The sequence below is a fragment of the Astyanax mexicanus genome, chromosome 22 (genome assembly GCF_023375975.1).
Source record: "Astyanax mexicanus isolate ESR-SI-001 chromosome 22, AstMex3_surface, whole genome shotgun sequence".
NCBI lineage: Eukaryota > Metazoa > Chordata > Actinopteri > Characiformes > Acestrorhamphidae > Astyanax > Astyanax mexicanus.
Window position 1 is genome coordinate 2,383,118 of NC_064429.1, and position 18,709 is coordinate 2,401,826.

The 18,709-nt window shown below is 38.5% G+C and overlaps 1 protein-coding gene across 5 annotated transcripts in view; it reads right to left on the reverse strand.

The window, feature by feature from the left end:
* Positions 1-18,709, reverse strand: part of LOC103023131 (probable E3 ubiquitin-protein ligase HECTD4) — a 199,212-nt gene that overhangs the window by 3,542 nt on the left and 176,961 nt on the right. For all 5 annotated transcript variants that reach the window (XM_049470710.1, XM_049470707.1, XM_049470709.1 and 2 more), the window contains exons 73-75: positions 13,966-14,132; positions 13,625-13,820; positions 6,876-7,098 (exon numbers count right to left, since the gene is read on the reverse strand). In XM_049470710.1, coding sequence (XP_049326667.1) covers positions 6,876-7,098; positions 13,625-13,820; positions 13,966-14,132 — 586 coding nt within the window. The remainder of the gene's footprint in view (positions 1-6,875; positions 7,099-13,624; positions 13,821-13,965; positions 14,133-18,709) is intronic.

The following is an 18,709-nucleotide window of genomic DNA, read 5'->3' on the forward strand; positions in this document are numbered from 1 at the left end:
TTAACTGGTTCCATTTAAGAGCAGCGTAGTAGCTAAAAGCTCCCTCTCTGTGTTTAGTTTTTACGTTTGTGCGGCTCTAACTGACCCGTTCCTGATGATCTGAGAGTTCTGCTCGGCTCATACTGCTGGAGCTCATCAGATAAATATGCTGGTCCTGCACCCTTACACATTTATAGACCAGTCACAGAACCTTAAAGTCTATTCTGTAACATACTGGTATCCAGAGTAGGGATTTAAGGATGGGGGTGATGTGCTCCCTTCTTTTACTCCTAGTCAGAACTCTGGCTGCTGAATTCTGAATCAGCTGAAGCTGTTTGATGGTCTTTTTTGGAAGTCCAGTTAGGAGTCCATTACAGTGATCAATCCTACTAGAAATAAAGGCGTGGATGAGTTTCTCCAGGTCTGCTTTAGACAGAAAATCTCTGATCTTATTGATGTTCTTGAGGTGATAAAATGCTGATTTGGTGACGGCTTTGACGTGACTGTTAAAAGTGAGATCAGAGTCCATTTGTACACCAAGATTACGCACTAGTTCTTTAGATTTTAGGCTTTTTGAATCCAGATAGGCAGCTAGTCTGTTCCTCTCATTACTATTCCCAAATAAAATAATCTCTGTTTTATCTTTATTTAACTGCAGAAAGTTCTGTCCCATCAAGGCATTTACACAGTGAGTCAATGGGACCATAGTTGTTTGGGCAGAGGGCCATGTAGATCTGAGTGTCATCTGCATAGCTGTGGTAAGATATCCCATGGTCACGCATGATTTCACCCAGAGGAATCATATATAATTTAAATAAGAGTGGCCCAAGAATTGAACCCTGGGGTACACCACAGGTCACTGGCACAGTCTCAGAAACATTATTTTCCATTTCCACAAAGTATTTCCTTCCTTGAAGGTATGAACTGAACCATTTTAGGACAGTTCCATAAAGTCCAACCCGGTTTATCTATGAGAATGTTGTGGTCAATGGTGCCAAAAGCAGCACTGAGATCCAGCAGTAGTAGAATAGACATTTTTCCTGAGTCTGTGTTTAAGCGAATGTCATTGATAACCTTCATAAGCACAGTCTATGATTGGGCCGGAAACCTGACTGAAATTGGTCTTTCAGTTATTTATGGACAGGAAGTGCATAACTTGCTTGAAGACAATTTTTTCAATTATTTTTCCAATGAATGGTAGATTAGAGATTGGTCTGTAATTGTTCAATAAGTTTGTATCTAAATTGTAGATGCTGTGATAGTAAGTGAATTTTCTATAATATAATATGATGTTATTCTACATACTAATAATGTTTTATAAGGCTATTTTGTTGGGGAGGCGTGTTCCCCATGTAAATAATGTGAAAAAACAGGCTGTTTTAGTTGGAGATTTCTGGCGACTGGTTTCATGTAGATGGTAGTGAATTTGCATGCAGGTAGTTAAAGCAGTACTAAAGAATATGAGTCGGTTAGTTGGTCGGTGTGTTTAGAATATTTGACGCTTTTAAGCATTCTACTTTACATAGTCAGAACGGGGTGCTTCTGCAGTGAAAAACACACGCATCTATGTTTTTACGTCAAATCGATGCATCGTATCGTTCATAGTTTGTATCGATGCATCGATACAGATCGATGTATTGTTACAGCACTAATGGTTTGCAGGTTAGGGGATTTCTGAATGTATGTCATCTAAAGTCCCTGCAGAGGTGGGAGCCAACATTCTTCTTACAAAGCAAAATGACAATAAAAACGGCTTTATCAATATTTCACGATTCTACTGACATTCTCAACACATAATCAAACTAGCTAACTACTGTAGTTGAATGTTAAAAATATACTTTGCTATGAATAAAAAGTACATTTCGGTTCTTTTTTCACTGTAGCAAAATGCTTAGATAGGCTGAATACAAACCTCTGTTGTTTATTTAGTTCTAGCAGTTTAACTGTTCTGTACTGCCTTTAAGGTTTTAAAGTTGGTGCCATGTAAAGTTTCAGAATTATCTGATTTATGTAAAAATCTATTTAGAGGTAAAACTTATAATATTTACATCCGTTTTTGACGTCATTTTATTTGTAATTAACTGGGGTATCTTGCAAAGTGTATGATATGGTGTGTTGATATTGTGTTTTAATGGGCAGTCATGTAGGTTTGCTCCTCCCCAGTAAGGTCTATGTGACAGATCGTTTTCTTCAGCCGAACCTGACAGAGCCCTGAGGAAAACAGTGGGAATTCTCGGCCGGCCTGAGTTCATGCATCAGGTCAGTCAGGCTCGGGTTAAGTCTAAACTCTAGTATGCAGAACTCTTTCTGATAGCAGCACTCAGTTCAGCAGAACAAAACGTTGAGAAAGAGCATATCTTTGCTAACTTGTCCAAACGCAGTTTATTTAGATGCAGATATTTGCGGTTTTTTTTAAATATTACTTTATTGTTCTACTCTTCTGCCGATTTTTTCATTTTTATCTTTTGAAATTCGTTAGATTACATTTTATTTGGCTTAGTTTAGTTGGTTATTTTCCAATTTCATATTTATTATTTATTATTTATTATTATTTATTATTATTACATTTTTTTGTTAATTTCCCATTATTTTAAAGAGCAGGCCTTATTTGCCTCATGAAGTAATACTTTGACATTTATTTTGCCAGACTTGACTTGACGTGACTTAAACTCGTGACCAAAAACTTTAGACTTGACTCAGAATTTTCACTTAGTTGTTTTTATTGATCATACTAGCATGTTTTTTTCTACTTTTAGTTAATTTTTTATTTATACACTGTGGTTTTATATCCAATGTACACTATTATGGGTTAATAATTGACTATATAAAAATATATAAAATACATCAATATTTAGTAGATCCTAACAGCCTTTAAATGCTTCCTATAGCGTCCAATGAGACTCTTTTCAATAATCTGTTTCTTGAGTTCTTTTTCCTCCATGCATACCGCCCTCCAAATAACTCAATTTTAGCTCCATCAGTCCACAGAACCTTATTCCAAAATGAAGCTGGCTTGTCTAAATGTGCTTCAGCTTTAGAACCTCAAGCGACTCTGTTTGTAGTTCAGAAAAAGCTTCGTCTGCATTTCTCTCCCATACAGACTCTCCGTGTGTAAAGTGAGCTGAATAGCTGAACGATGCAGTGACTCCATCTGCAGTAAGATGATGATGTAGGTGTTTGGAGCTGTTGTGTGGGATCACTATGACTGTTCTCACCATCCTTTTTTTCTGCTTATGTGATTTTTCTTGGTCTGCCATTTTGGGGCTTGACTAGAAGTGTGTCTGTGGTCTTCCATTTCCTCAGTCTGTTCCTCACAGAGGAAAATGACAGCTGAAATCTCTGAGATGTATGTATTCTTATGTATTATGTATTCTTCTAAACCATGATGTTGAAGAATTTGTTTTCAGGTCATTTGAGAGTAGTTTAGAGGCCCCCATGTTGCCACTCTTTAGAGAAGATGCAAAGAGGAGAAAAACTTGCAATTGACCACCTTAACCCTTTCTCTCCTTTATTGAATTCACCTGTGTGATTGTAGGTCAAAGGTCAATGAGCTTACCAAACTAATTTTGTGTTCCAAAATGTTTCAGCAGAGGATACTGACCTAAGCGTTCATGCTGTGAAGGTACACTAACAGCTCATATAACCCTTTCAGACCTAAATTATCTCCAGTGGTGGAAAACCATGTAAGTATGCTGTTTTTTGGCTGTAATGCATAAAAACTATATAGCAAATAAATCCAATTAACTTTAATTTTTTTTTATTTCCACTGCATTGGAAGCCTAATTACAACAAGACCAAAATGTGTTCTAAATGACATGAAATAAGTAAAACTTAATTGTTGCTTTGCCTCAATAGCTCTAGTACTACTGTTTTTACAGTGGAGTGGGCGGGTGCTAAGTTACCGTTTCATTGGTTTATAAACCAAAACACTGCAGTGAGTGTTTAAAGAGCGGGGGTGTACACATGCTAGGCGTCCCTACGAAGCTGGGACTCTGACAGTTGATTGTTGTCTAGGTTAATTTTAATGTGTGGCACCAGTGTTTTCCACCACCAAAACAGCAACATGCCCGAAATTTACCTGAGGGCCTAACTTCCAGACTGCCACACCAATTGCCAAGGAAATATTACTAAACTCTGATGCTATTTTAACGAAGCAGGTACAAGGCATGGAAATAGACTGGGTCTAAAATTGGAATGAGCATCACGACAGGCTGTAAGATAGGGCACTGTTACCGTCCGGCAGAAGATACGGGAGCATGCGAGCCTTCACCACTAGACTCTGCAACAGCTTCATCCACCAGGCAGTCAGACTCCTCAACACACAGAGACAGAGCTGAACCCCACCCCACCAACCACGCACCCACTCACACAGAACTGAACTGAACCTCCCCACCACCACCCTTTAGCCACACAAAGAGACACACACACTCAGCACACAGAGACTTAAATGTCTCTATTCCTATCAGCAATATTTGCTGCTACTCCCAAAAAACTATAAACTCTCTACCTCAGTAACGGCTGTGATTATGTATGTTCAATACATAATTCTTATCCTCACTATACACATTATTATACCGTATCGGCACTGCACTGTCCTGTCTTTTAAATTGTCTCGTCTTTTGTATTTATTGTAGTGTTATAGTTTATATAGTGTTATATGTTGCACTGTCGTCACTCTAGCACTTATGTTGTTCATTGTTTGCTGTCCCATGTTGCACCATGGTTCTGGAGGACAAATTTCACTACACTGTGTACCTGTTCTCAGATGGAATGACACTTAAAGCCTCTTGACTTGATTAGATCTAGCAATCAATGGAGTGGGTGGATGCCAGTGTTTCAGGGTGGTCTCGTGTCTATGTTACCTTCTGACTCTCTCCCATTAGTTAGGCTGTAATAGTCAGATCACACTGTCTGTTGTCTATAAATAGAATCAGGACTAATTCCATCTCTCTATCCTTTTCCAAGTAAAGAGCTGCAAGTCTGCTGAGAGCTCCACCCCCGACCCCCACCGCTGCATCTTGCCCACAATGGAAGCATCACAAGCAGCATGATAGGAGGCAGAGGAGGGGTAAGCATGGAGGTATCTACTGTTTAAAGAGGATGCAACGTACAACCCCATCACAAACATTCAGGAGTACACAGAAACTGTTTCTGCCTACCAAGTGCATTGACAATGTAACTGACCTCAAGACCATTACTGTTTGGGCTAATCAAAAGCCATGGCTGACAGGAGAGGTCCACAAGCTCCTGAAGGCTAGAAATGCTGTTTTTACAGCGGGAGACCAGGCAGGCCTGAGGACAGCTAGGGTCAACCTGTGGCATCAGGAAAGCTAAGAGGCTGTACTTTAAAAAGATATCTTAACGCTTCAGTGACAGCAGAGACACTAGGGACCCTGTGGCAGGGAATTCAATCTATCACAGGCTATAAACCCCCTCCACAGACCTGCAACAGCAACATCTCTCTGCTGAACGACCTGAATGGATTCTTCACATGATTTAAGCCACTCAATAACACATGAGGTTAGCATTCAGCAAGATCAATGCTTGAATACCTCCTGGGCCTGAAGAACTGCGCCCGAGAACTCACAGAGGTTTATATGGACATCTAAAACCCCTCTCTTCCTGTCCGGAAGACCACATTGATGTGTTGCAACACATCCATCATCACACTGAACACAGGGGCTCCCCAAGGATGTGTGCTGAGCCCCATTCTGTTCACTCTGCTGATCCACGATTGCACACCAGTACACACCACCAAACTCATCAAGTTTGCAGATGACAACGGTGGTAGGTCTCATCAGCAACAATGATGAGTTGAGTGAGGTGAGCCACCTGGAGCAAGGTGACTGAGGTAAAAGGTCTGGCATCCTGGTGCAAACACAACAATCTCTCTCTGAATGACAAAGGGGGGGGGGGGGGAAAGAATATTTAAAACTCTTCTGGTGTTACAAAAGGAGCGTCTGTCCTGTGTAAATTCAATTTGGTCTGGGTTAATCAGATCTGGAATAACATTTTGGAGATGACGAGAGAACCCTGGCCAGGATTTTAAAATCCAAGTTTAAAGGACAATTTATATTCTGTGTCGAAACAATTCCGTAGCCTACGTGTCGCAGAGTACCCTACGCGGATATAGATATGGTCAGAGATAACAATGGCATGATATGCGCATAAATTACCTTGATAAAAGTATCTATTTTCAAGCAAGAAAAATCAATCTTAGAAAAAGTGTGATGAGCATGGGAGAAGAAGGAAAATGCTGTATCCTGTGGATTGGCAGATCTTCAGATATCTGAAAGGCCCAAGCGAGAGCAGATGATGCTGATTTTGACAAGGTGGTCTGTTTGGATGATGACCTATCTAGACTCACATCCTTTATTTTTTTCTAATAGAACAGATAAAATCACTGCCGCTGGAGTTTTTGAACTTGGCTTTAGTGATCATTGTCTGGTCGGGTGCATTAGAACCAGTTAAAAGATACAAACAGGCTCTCGGTTGGTGGTTAGATTTTTTTTTTTTAAAGAGCAAGCTTTTCTTTCTGACTTAGCAGTGAGCAAAATGTACTTAACTTTTGACAGTGCAGATGGGGACGTTGCACTAGAACATTTATGGAAATCATTATTTCAATAAACATGTTTCTTAGAAAAAAAATATGAATAAGAGACAGATCTAGCCCCTGGTTTACAAGAGAAATTTCCTCACTGCTACAGTCAAGAAATAAAGCCTGGTTACTTGCCAGGCGCAAGTGTTAAAATAATAGTAAAATAAACATAAACATGTATATAATGTTGTGATTTGCAAAATAGTATTACTGTGGAAAGGAGTAGCATGTATTTGCTCTCTGTCTGCCTACTATTTTACAGTTTGACAATTAAAACATTTTTATTAACGGTACGTACCCATGGCACCATCTGGTGGGGCAATTTTCATTGGGTAGGGGGGCACATGAGCTGTGTCTGGCCCACCATCCTTGCAGGGACAGGTAAATGGGATGCGCTCCTGATTACAGGCAAACTTAATGAATTTACAGAGCTCTTCCTGTGTGAACATCTCCAGTGCTGTCCAGAAGAACTCAATGTGCTGATCTGTCTCCATCAGTCCCACCTGGTACATAGTGTGAGCCTGAAAAAAGACACAGTGATTAGACTAGGGTGTTGAGGTAATTTAACTTAGCCTTCTCTGTGGGCTCTGAGATGCTGGACATCCATTAAAGAAAAACAAATAATGCTGGAATGCACAAACGCAGAATGTTGATCATAATGTTGTGTGCCAGTAATGTTGTGTACTAGGTCTCTTGAAGATTTAATCCCTTAATCAGGGATACAAACTAACTTTTTTTACAACACACCCAAAAAAGTCCTGAAGCTTTCTCTCAAATTAATCCCAATATTTTTTGCATTTGTGTTGCATTTATTTATTTATTTTTAGTGCCATGATGCTAACACTTCTTTTAAATACTTTGATTACAGTGTCAAAAAAGGATGTGAACTATTTGGTAATTTTTGGTTTTTATATACATTTGTCATAAAGTGTGATTTAATCTTCAAATCAAGGGTATTGACAGATTGACTGTCTTCACTAAGAACAACCATAAAATCCTCATAGTGGCAGTGAAGCATGTGAACCTTTGAGTTAATTATCGTAAAAACGTATTGGAGTCAGGTGTTGGCATAGCTGGAGTCTTGCTAAGAAAATGAGTTTGTAGGTGTGGACTAGAGCTATTTTCACTAATAAAAAATCATTGGTACAGCCTAACATTGACACTCCACAATGGTACTGAAAAATGGTTTGTGGACAGATGACAGTAAGATGCTGCTCTACATCTGCCATAAAAAGGCACTGCGCAGCACCATGAAAATATCATCCCAAATGTGAAGTATGGTGGAGGACACATCATTATTTGGGCCTGATTTGCTGCATCAGTGACTGGTCAGCTTACAATTAATGAGGGAAAGAGCAAGTGTACAAGAGAATGGCTTAAAGAAAACCAAAATCTGCTTTTTAAGTAGCCAAATTTTAGCCTAGATCTGAACCTGATAGAGGTGCTATGGATTGGCTTGAAGTGGACTTCCACTTTAAGCATCCAAGGAAAACAACAGAGCTAAAGCAGTTCTGCAGGACGAATGGTCTAAAAGTCCTCCTGAACAATGCGTTGATTTGACCCACAGTTACAGAAACTGCTTGCTTGATTTTATTGCTGCCAGAGCTCTCAACCAGCTATTAATTTCAAGGGTTCGGTTATTTTTTTTTCACTACCACTTAGAGTTTTGTATGCATGTTCTCTAAAGACCAGCAAGAGCCTATTTTGTTGTAAATATGTTATACTCTTTATATTTGTAGATACCCTTGACTTTGATGAAGATCAGATCACATTTTATGACACACTGACGCAGAAAAGCATGTAATTCTAAAGCATTTACATATTTATCTTGCCACTATATAATTTTTTTACTTTTCTACCTATATTTATGGTAATGGTAGGAGTACTGGTAATTGCACTGTATGTTCAATTACAATATTTATTTATAGAACAAAACCGTCACAGTCCTCAGAAGTTTGGTATCAAAATACTCAGATTGTGAATTTGATTAAAAAAAAAAGCAATTTTCATACAATGTGGCTGACATATGCAAATATTATCCTTGAATAAAAGACAAAATGAATGTTATTTTACTGTAATGCCCTGCAAAGTTTTAAACAATTTGGCCTGTAGGGGGCACTATCCATGAAAACCTGGTAACTTTAATTTGATATTTTGGCATAATAATTGAGGATTCAAATTCAGTACAAATCTGTAAATCCAAGTTTATTTAAAAAATGCATTGTTTTTTCATCATTAATTGTTTAAATATTGCATTTTTTTTTTTTTCAAACTTTGGACTTTAAGTCCATCACCTCACGTTTGGTCTATTTGGACAGATGAGAGGTTGTATGTAAATAAATATCAAAAAAGGTCTGACATTAGTAAACAATATGGCTGCCTTATGCAAATTAATCCTTCTGAGTTATAGCCAAATTTGCTTCAACAAATATAACATATTTGAATACTTCTGCAGAATACTTCTGTCAAAAGGGGGCAGGGTCAGTGTTAAACTACTGTTTCTTTGCAACCATACATCTGATAATGCTGAGATTTTGTAAGCACCACCTACTCTACAAACTCTAACTGAATTTAAAAAGCCAACTTTGTAACTTGACATTTCTGGACACCATCAGCCAGACATCTGACAGGCTTATAATTTGGCTTTATTTTTTAAAGTTGGGACAGTATGGAAAATGCAGGTTAAAATAAAAAAAAGTGTTTCTTATATTTTATTTTTTTTGATAAATTTGATTGCAATATAGAACTTTCAGTCACAGTTATAAAAGTATTGACAGGCTAAAATGTTATATATGTAGACAAACATACAAAAAACACAATAGACACAATATCATGGTTATTAAATATTACTGAGGTCATGTCCATGTATTGTGTGATAAGTCAATAATGTAATTATCGTGGAAGACCTATTGTTGAATGACAGTTTTTAATGTGGTGTTGTCTGAGGGATCAAAAATCACAGGTGAAATGTTCAATGATATGCATATTAGAAAGGGACATCCCTTTTAATCTTTCTTTGAGAAATATTGCTTTTAAAACATTTTGAACATATTTTTTAGTTAGAGATATATACTTTATTGTTCCCAAAGGAAATTTAGGATCCAGCAGCAACAACATAATACAATAAGAAATATATTCAACATAAATTAAACACAGAAAAAATAAAATAAATAAGGGTATTAAAAACTTTCTATACAAGGTAAGGATCTATCTATAAACTGAGCAGTGCAGTAGATATTGCTAATGGTCATTAAATAATTAACAGAGCAAAGTCTAAGGTGCAATGACATTGATTATAAAAGTGACTGATGTGCCATAGAAGTATTAATATGTATATGAAACAAATATAGTTCTGTTCAGTGAATATGTGAATACCCAATCATGAGTAAAGTGTACTTGAATGTAAGTGAAGTTGGGGAAGTGATAGTGTAAATAATTAAGTGGTTGAATAATGTCCATGTGGTGTGCCTGGATTAAACTCAGTCTGCAGCAGCATCCCGTCCCCGATGGGAGGAGTTAAAGAGTCTGATGGCTCTGGGGCTGAAGGATTTTCTGAGTCTGTCTGTTGTGCAGCTCTGTGACAGCAGTCTGCCACTGAACACACTCCTCTGCTTCATGATGGTGGTGTGAAGTGGGTGACTATCATTGTTCATGATAGAAAGCAGTTTATCCAAAGTCCTAATCTCATCTATTGTAACTATTGTGACCACTGCCCTGGCCCTCCTGACCAGCTTATTCAGCCGCGTAGCATCTCGTCTCTTCACGCTGCCTCCCCAGCACACCACAGCGTAGAAGAGAATGCTGGCCACAATGACTGGTAGAACATCTGCAGAAGCTTCTTACATATGTTAGAGGGCTGCAGGAAATAGAGCCGACTTGTTGTTGACAAACTGTAGAACCTCTGCCCATACCGGCTTCGGATTTTATAGATACTGATTATATCAGTATCAAATCCTAAATAAAAATCATTTCTTGACATCCAGCATCAAATTACCCCATTTCCATTTTTTTAATTGTTTTGAAATGTTTTGAAAAAAATATTCTTTGCATTCCTCATAATGTCCCAGATTTGTTTGATTTGAGGTAGTATACAAAATTCGAACTTGAAAAGTCCGTCTTTTGCTGTGGCTGTCACGCAGTTACAACATGCAGTTACAACAATAATCTAGCTAGAATTACTAAATTCAGCTGCTAGAGCTGAAAAAATCTCATTGTCTAATTCTGCAACCTGCACTCTTGACAGAGTTATCTCAAACTTACTTAAAAATATTATCAGTTACAATAGTAAACTCTTTTCCTTGCCTGGATGCTGTACCTAAATCTTCAGACCTAGTTCAGCAGTTTTGTTCAAATTCTCAATTATAGCTGTAAAAAAGAAAAAGATGCTACATGGTTTGGATATGTGAATAATGTGAGAATAACCTGTCACACTGTGTAATTACATTTCTGAATTCCACAAGAAGAAATCATTCCTAGAATGAATGTGATATAAGTATAAGCGCAAATGTGGAATCACACCAGTCCAAATAATGCCTCAATTTCAAATGTATTCCAGACAGTCTTTTTTATGTAAGTAAATCTTCTTTAAGGTACACTCATTGTTGACAAAGGTACTCACTTACATGCAGCTTGTTTAATCTCCACAGAGAAGCAGAGGCCAACATGAGCCTAAGTTCACCATGTCTTATGTCAAACATGGGTTTCAATAATTTATATAGATTTATAATAATTTATATAATTTATATAAAGTATGAATTGGAGCAGCATTTGTGATCCAGAACTAATCATCCAATATCAGTACCTGATATTACTAGGGGTGCGAATCTCTCAGTGTCTGGCGATTCGATTCGATTCCGATTTTTGGAGTCACGATTCGATTCAGAAACAATTTCCGATTCTGGAAAGATTTTTCAATTCAAATGGCCTATAACTTTTGTTTAAATAATGTGAGAAGATAAAAAGATGAAAGGACAATGTAAACAATAGAACATTTATTTAAAACAATAAACTTAGGTTCCTTACTGTATTAAATCTTTTTGCAACATAGTGACTGGGCCATAATAATGAATGGCTAATTTCTAGCATGGCTAATTTCATGTCTAAAAGGGAGACATTGTTAAAACTGGAAAAACACTCATCAATGTAACACAGTCACAAGGTCAAGAGTGGAACTTTAGATAGGCTATAATTACGTAACAAGCAGAGAAGATACTAAATACACTAGATTTTAGGGAGAGACAGCCACGCACTGATGCGCAGAGCTTTTTAAACTGTACCACAGAGCTTTTAAACTGTGCCACGGAGCTTTTTAACTGTACCACGGAGCTTTTAAACTGTGCCACGGAGCTTTTTAACTGTACCACGGAGCTTTTTAACTGTACCACGGAGCTTTTTAACTGTACCACGGAGCTTTTAAACTGTGCCACGGAGCTTTTAAACTGTACCGCGGAGCTTTTTAACTGTACCACGGAGCTTTTAAACTGTACCACGGAGCTTTTTAACTGTACCACGGAGCTTTTTAACTGTACCACGGAGCTTTTTAACTGTACCACGGACCTTTTTAACTGTACCACGGAGCTTTTTAACTGTACCACGGACCTTTTTAACTGTACCGCGGCGCTTTTTAAACTGTAGGGAGGCATTCAAGTTATAACTGTTTTACGAGTAAAGGCTAAATTTAAATATGCTTAATAAATCTGCATATCTATGTGAGTACAGGTGTCAGAAGAAACAGACTACTTCTTACATAGACAATCATATCAGAACCAATTTACTGAATAATCATTTAACTGATATATGTATATTAAAATGACCTAGTTAAGAAGGACTATCCCTGTTGAAATAAAGTGTAACCTCACAGTTTCAGTTTATTACATTGTCTCTTTAAACATCATGATGATGTAAAGTAGGCAAGTATGGTCAAATATTAAATATCGGGTGTGTTCAATCTTACTTGCCGAGGGCCAGTGTGGCTGCTGGTTTTCATTTCAATTGAGCAGTAGCACATTGTAGCCCAGTGTGTAACATTGGCACTAGCAGCTAAGTTTATCCTTTTATTTGACTGTCACTCTCATTGTGTTTTGACGTCCTACGACCACCATATCACTGACCCCCCCCACTTATGGTCTAACCAGCAAACTGACTGGCTTTTGGATAAAGGTCGGAACTTTATCCATAAACACACACAATTTTGAACATTAAAAGAATTTATGTGATTAGAATCTCCCTCTAAGCTGTGCAGCACGCTACGCAAATAGCGCAGCACACTGTAGCAGACACCGCAGATATTGTTACTGCTCAAAGAGCAGCCCTTTCTCCAGAGAATGTGGACATTCTCATCTTCTTAAAGAAAACCTAAAGAAAATATAAAAATAGCAGTTGTTTTGTCTAGCCTCAAATATGTTAATAGTTTTGGTACCTTAAGGAGCATCTTTCTCTCAGAAAAAGTTAATTTGTTAAAGAAAAAAACTTGTCATTCTCAGGGACCGAGTCTTATTTTTCATGTTTAACTGTTGTAGTAGGATAGAGTTCAGTTTTTTAAGGCTCTAATTGTTCTATTATTTTTTATTTTTCTATTTATTTTTTTATTATTTATTTTGTTATGTTGCACATTGCTGTTTTAATAGTGCACACAGCTGCTACCAAAAAAGCCACTAGATGGCATTACATATATATCTAAATTAAATTATTTCAATTTGACCATTAGTGCCTAATGTGGTGTATTACAGATCACTTGTATCACTTTGCATCACTTCAAGCCCATCTTTTGAAATAAGATATTGTAAATTTGATGAATCAAACCAATGACTGACCAAAGACTAATCTAAAACTGGCATAGGCCTCTCTGCTGTAAAAAAAAAAAAGAAGAAAAAAAAAAGAAAATCGAGAATCGAATCAAATCGTGACCCTAAAATCGGAAAATAAAATCGAATCAAGGATTTAGAGAATCGAAACACCCCTAATATGTATGATTACCATATATGTATATAGAAAGTGTGAATATTAACATAACAAAGAAACTCGTTTTATTCTCCACAACAATCTTACCTTAAGGAATTCAAGGTTGATGTAGGGGAGACCGCAGGTCCGTAACTCCATTTCTAAGGGGCTGAGAATGGTAAGGAGTTGTAGAGGAATAATGGAGCCCAGTCCTGCACGAACAGCATTCATACACTCCACATTTTGCAGTTCCCTTATGCGAAGAGAACGTACTGAACGTGCATAGATATCCTTGTTCTCCCAACTGTAAAAACATAGGACAAATGGGAAAAAATAGAGCAGTTTTGGAAGACTATGATAGGATATTAACACTGTTAACATTTTCCACTCATCCCATTCAAACATTTCATGTAGTCTTTCTCACTACATTGGCAGGTTTTGGACCCTACCTAACAGCAAGATTACGTCCGCCCTGGCACAGTTCCACCTCCTCGCCTGACATGGTGATATAAGTAAATGTACAACAAGGACGACTGGGTGAGTCAGGGCTCTCGCCTGAATGGTTCTGTGATGAGATCTCTGCACACAGTGCCTCCAGCTCAGCTTCATCAGACACCTGAGAGGAGAAAAGAGGAAAGATAAGGAAACTTTCCAGATGCATGCGTCAGCCCTTAGTGAGTCATTTTTATTAGGTCATTATAGAGAGATCATAAGCAGCATTACAGATGCAAGCAAAGAGTAATTAGTCTGAGTCTAAAGCAGGTGAGGCAAAACACTGTCAAGATATTTACAAGAAACTTTATACAACTTTTTTTGCATTTTGTTTATAGATTTTCTTAAAAAGGTTTCTTTGTCCTCCAGCTCTGAGGGAGTTTTTCTAGCCTCTGTTTCTCACTGGGGGGTTCTATGTTGTATGTTCAATGCTACCTCTGACCCATCGTTCGAATGAGTGGGGTTTTACTGATTTTACACTCCTGGAGAATCAGCCACCTGGCCATTAATGGGGTGAAAGCTATAGCATGTGACTGGAGGGCAGTGGAATTGTTCTCTAATGGAGACACCCAAAAAAGGCAATTATGGGATGAGACCAGTGTTTTTTTGGCAGCAGTCAATCCAGCCATTCAAAATCTTCTTTTTCTGTACAGTTTAGTAAGAATTGTCATTCAAAAGACATAGCTGAGCTGATAAAGGAATTTGTTTCCATAGGCTTTCATTGCTGAGTGTAAACGAAGGTAAAAAATAAAAATAAAAAAGAAGATCCAGGTAAATTGTAAGATAGTTGTAGGTCTTGGAATGTCCGGAGTCCAGAATTATTAATGATGTCATCTAGGATATGAATTCCTTTTTGTTGCCATCGGAAAAAAAAGTTAAAGGGTTTATTGCCAGTGAGCAGTTTTAGTTCATCTTTCTAGTATGGAGTACATTGGCAATAATTGGTCCATACCTCATTTTACAGAGTTTCAAAGAGATATTAGAGTATATAAAATCTTGCAATCTATGTGGAGCAATAAAAAAATCCTCTATAGGGTGCCAGGGAGCTTTAGCCTCAGGATCAAACCATACCGCTATAGACCGAAGTGTAAAAGCAATATGATATAATTGGAAATTTGGTAGCAAAAGATCTCTGTCGAAGATTTGCAAGTTTAAATCTTTTTTATTTTTTGCATTCACACAAATGAGATAAAATGTCAGAATTAAGCTTGTTCCAGAAACCCTCCGGGGGAGGGAGAGGAATCATTGAAGCAATAAAGTTAATTCTAGGAAGAATATTTATTTTGACTACAGAAATACGAGTTTAAAGAGTATTGGTGATCTGATTTCATTCAAGTCATTTACCGTGGACAATTTGAATGCAGAGGTATCTAAAGTGGGGTACTATAGGGATTGGTGATGTGAGATTTAGTTTTCTCACTGCATCATTTAGGGGAAGTAAAGCACATTTAGTCTCATTAATTTGTGAATGCTGAATGTGTCCAGGATGGAGAATAAGTAAAGAAGTTTGGGGAACATTGTAAAGATACAATAAAATATCTGCATATAAAAAATATAGTATTGAGTGTTCTGAATATTAATAGGTGAGTAGTCGTGGGATAGGTGTATCAATTGGGCCAAAAGTTCAAGAGACACGGCGAATAAATACAGTGATAGAGGGCAACCTTATCTAAAACCACAAGAAATTGTAAAGGGAGAAGAACAATTTTCACCAGTTAAAACAACTGCAGTGGGGTTACAATCAGAGGTTTGATCATTCTAATAAAGCTATGACCAAGACCCATTACTTCAAGCACTGACATTAAGAAATTCTAGTCTAATCGTTCAAATGCTTTTTCTGCATTGAGAGATAGTATAACACAAAGTGAAGAGAGATTTGCTGCATAATCCAAGACATGAAGCACTTGTCTTACATTATCAGAAATAATTTAACATCTGAACCAATCAGAGATAAATGGCAATTACTACTACAGAGTTGGGTCTTCCGCAGATTTAATAAGAATGTAAATTACTGCAGTAATATCCCGTCCATGAAAGGAACCTATTTCAATTGATTTATTAAACATATCTAAAAGGGACAGGCCTAACTGAGAAAAAAGGCTAAATAAAATTCTAATGGAATACCATCGAGGCCTGAAGCCTTGCCCTTTTTCATAGTCAGTGATGTCTTTAATTCTTCCAGCTTTAAGGGTTTGCCGAGAGTATCTGCTTCTTCGTTAGACAGAGAGGGCAAATTCAAATTCTTTAAATAAGAGATGTGATCATAATAGTGAGGCCCAGGAAAAGCACAATACAAGTCTTCATAGAACTGCTGGAAGATATGATTGATTTGGAAAGGATCTGTGGTCATTAGGCCTAGTGGGGACTGAAAAATAGGGATATTTGAGAACAGTTTATTCTTACTCAATTTAAGGGCTAACAAATGACTGGAACGGCTACTATACAAATAATAATACTGTCTGGTTCTTTATAAATCTTAAATTCGGATTGTTTTTTGAGGATGGAATTTAGTTCTCTTTTAAGTAATTCTAGCTCAGATGCTAATTATTTGTCAAACCTCTGCTGTAATGAGTGAGATAGAGAAGCTACTTTGTTTTCCAGAGTTGTAATTTTCTGCAGTGTTAACATAAAAGTAATAGCAGTGGTATGTCCTCTTATGATGATTTTAATGGCTCCCCACAAGATCTGAGGGTTTTAAACAGAGCCACAATTGAATTCCATGAATTCATTAAGATTAGAAATAAATTTTGTAATAAAGTGTTATTTAAACGGAGCTTGCTGTAATAAGCATGTTATGTTTATATTAGCAATATTAGGATAGTGGTCTGAAAGAGAATAATACGTTATTTTAGAGGAGTGTATCCAACAAAGAGGGGGATATAAGAAAAATATCAATTCTTAAGGATGATTTATGTCTCAATGAATAACAAGTATATTCTGAAGAGTTAAGTGCACGCCATAAATCAAGTAATGCGAAATCTGATACTACATTATTCAGAGCTGTAGAGGCCCTGATCTAATTGATTTTCTGAGACAGCATTCAAATTTGTTTTGAAGATTTGGAGGATAAGAAAAAATCCAGGTTCAAAGATGAATGGCGCATAAATTAAAAGAAAAGTGAGTTTTACACCTCTGATAATTGCTTTCATATGAGAAATTTCCAGTTTGTTGTCCAGCTGCAGACCAAGGTACTTGTAGGTCTTCACTGTCTCCACATCAACCCCCTCGATGGAGACCGGCTGCAAGGGTAGTCCAGACCTACGGAAGTCCACCACCATCTCCTTGGTCTTGGATGTGTTCAACTGCAGTTGGTTCAGTCGGCACCAAGCAACAAAGTCATCCACCTGTCTCCTGTGCTCCTCCTCCTGACCACCCTTCACACACCCAACGATGGCAGTGTCATCCGAGAATTTCTGCAGATGGCACATCTCAGAGTTGTACTGGTAGTCTGAAGTGTAGAGAGTGAAGGGGGAGAGCACAGTCCCCTGTAGTGCTCCAGTGCTACTGACTACAGTCTCAGATGTGCCGTCAGTGAGCCTCACGTACTGTGGTCTGCAGGTGAGGTAGTCAGTGATCCAGGACACCAGGTGAGGATCCACATTAATCTTCACCAGCTTGCCTCTGAGAAGTGGAGGCTGGATGGTGTTAAAAGCACTGGAGAAATCAAAAAACATGATTCTCACAGCACTACTCCCCTTGGTTTGGTGGAGGAGGTAGATGACGGCATCCTCAACACCAATCTTCTCCCGATATGCAAACTGAAGAGGGTCCAGTGCATGCTGTACCTGGGGTCTGAGGAGTGGGAGAAGCAGTCGTTCCATGGTCTTCATAATGTGCACGGTCAAAGCTACCGGCCTGAAGTCGTTGAGCTCACTGGGACGAGGTTTCTTGGGAAAAGGGACCAGGCATGAAGTTTTCCACAGCGTAGGAACCCTCCCCAACTGCAGGCTCATGTTGAAGATATTCGACAAGGGTAACGCAAGTTCAAAGGCGCAAGAAGTCTCGGGCTCACCTCGTCAGGTCCAGCTGTTTTCCCTGAGCGGAGTCTCCTCAGCGCCCCTGTGACCTGGTCTGCAGAGAGGTGGAGGGGGGGGGGGGGGGGTGAGGGGGGGCATTCTGGATAGCAGGACAGACAGAAGCAGGTGATGATGAAACAGGGCAATCAAACCAATCACTCTTTGGCTTGCACCCTGTGATTGTCCTCATACTGTCCCAGACTTCCTTCATGTTGTTAACTTGTAACTTCTGCTCAACCTTCTTCCTGTAGGTCTCCTTAGCCTCCTTTAAGCAGGACTTAAGTTCACGCTGAATATTCTTCAACTCCTCCTGGATCTGGTCTTTAAAGGCCCTCTTCTTTTTGTTTAAGAGGTCCTTTACGTCGCTTGTAATCCAGGGCTTGTTGTTGGCAAAGCAGCAAAGAGTTCTTACAGGAACCACAATGTCCATGCAAAAGTTCAGATAGTCAGTTGTGCAGTCTGCTACCCCCTCAATGTCCTCGCTGTGAGAGTCCTGCAGCACACTCCAGTCTGTGGATGCAAAGCAGTCCCTCAGGGTCTCCTCTGCCTCCTGAGACCACTTCCTGAAGGAGCGTGTTGTGGTTGGTTGCCTCATCACACAGGGTTTGTACTGAGGCTTCAGGAAAACCAGGTTGTGGTCAGATTTTCCAAGTAGGGCAGTGGCGGTGTACGCATCACTGATGTT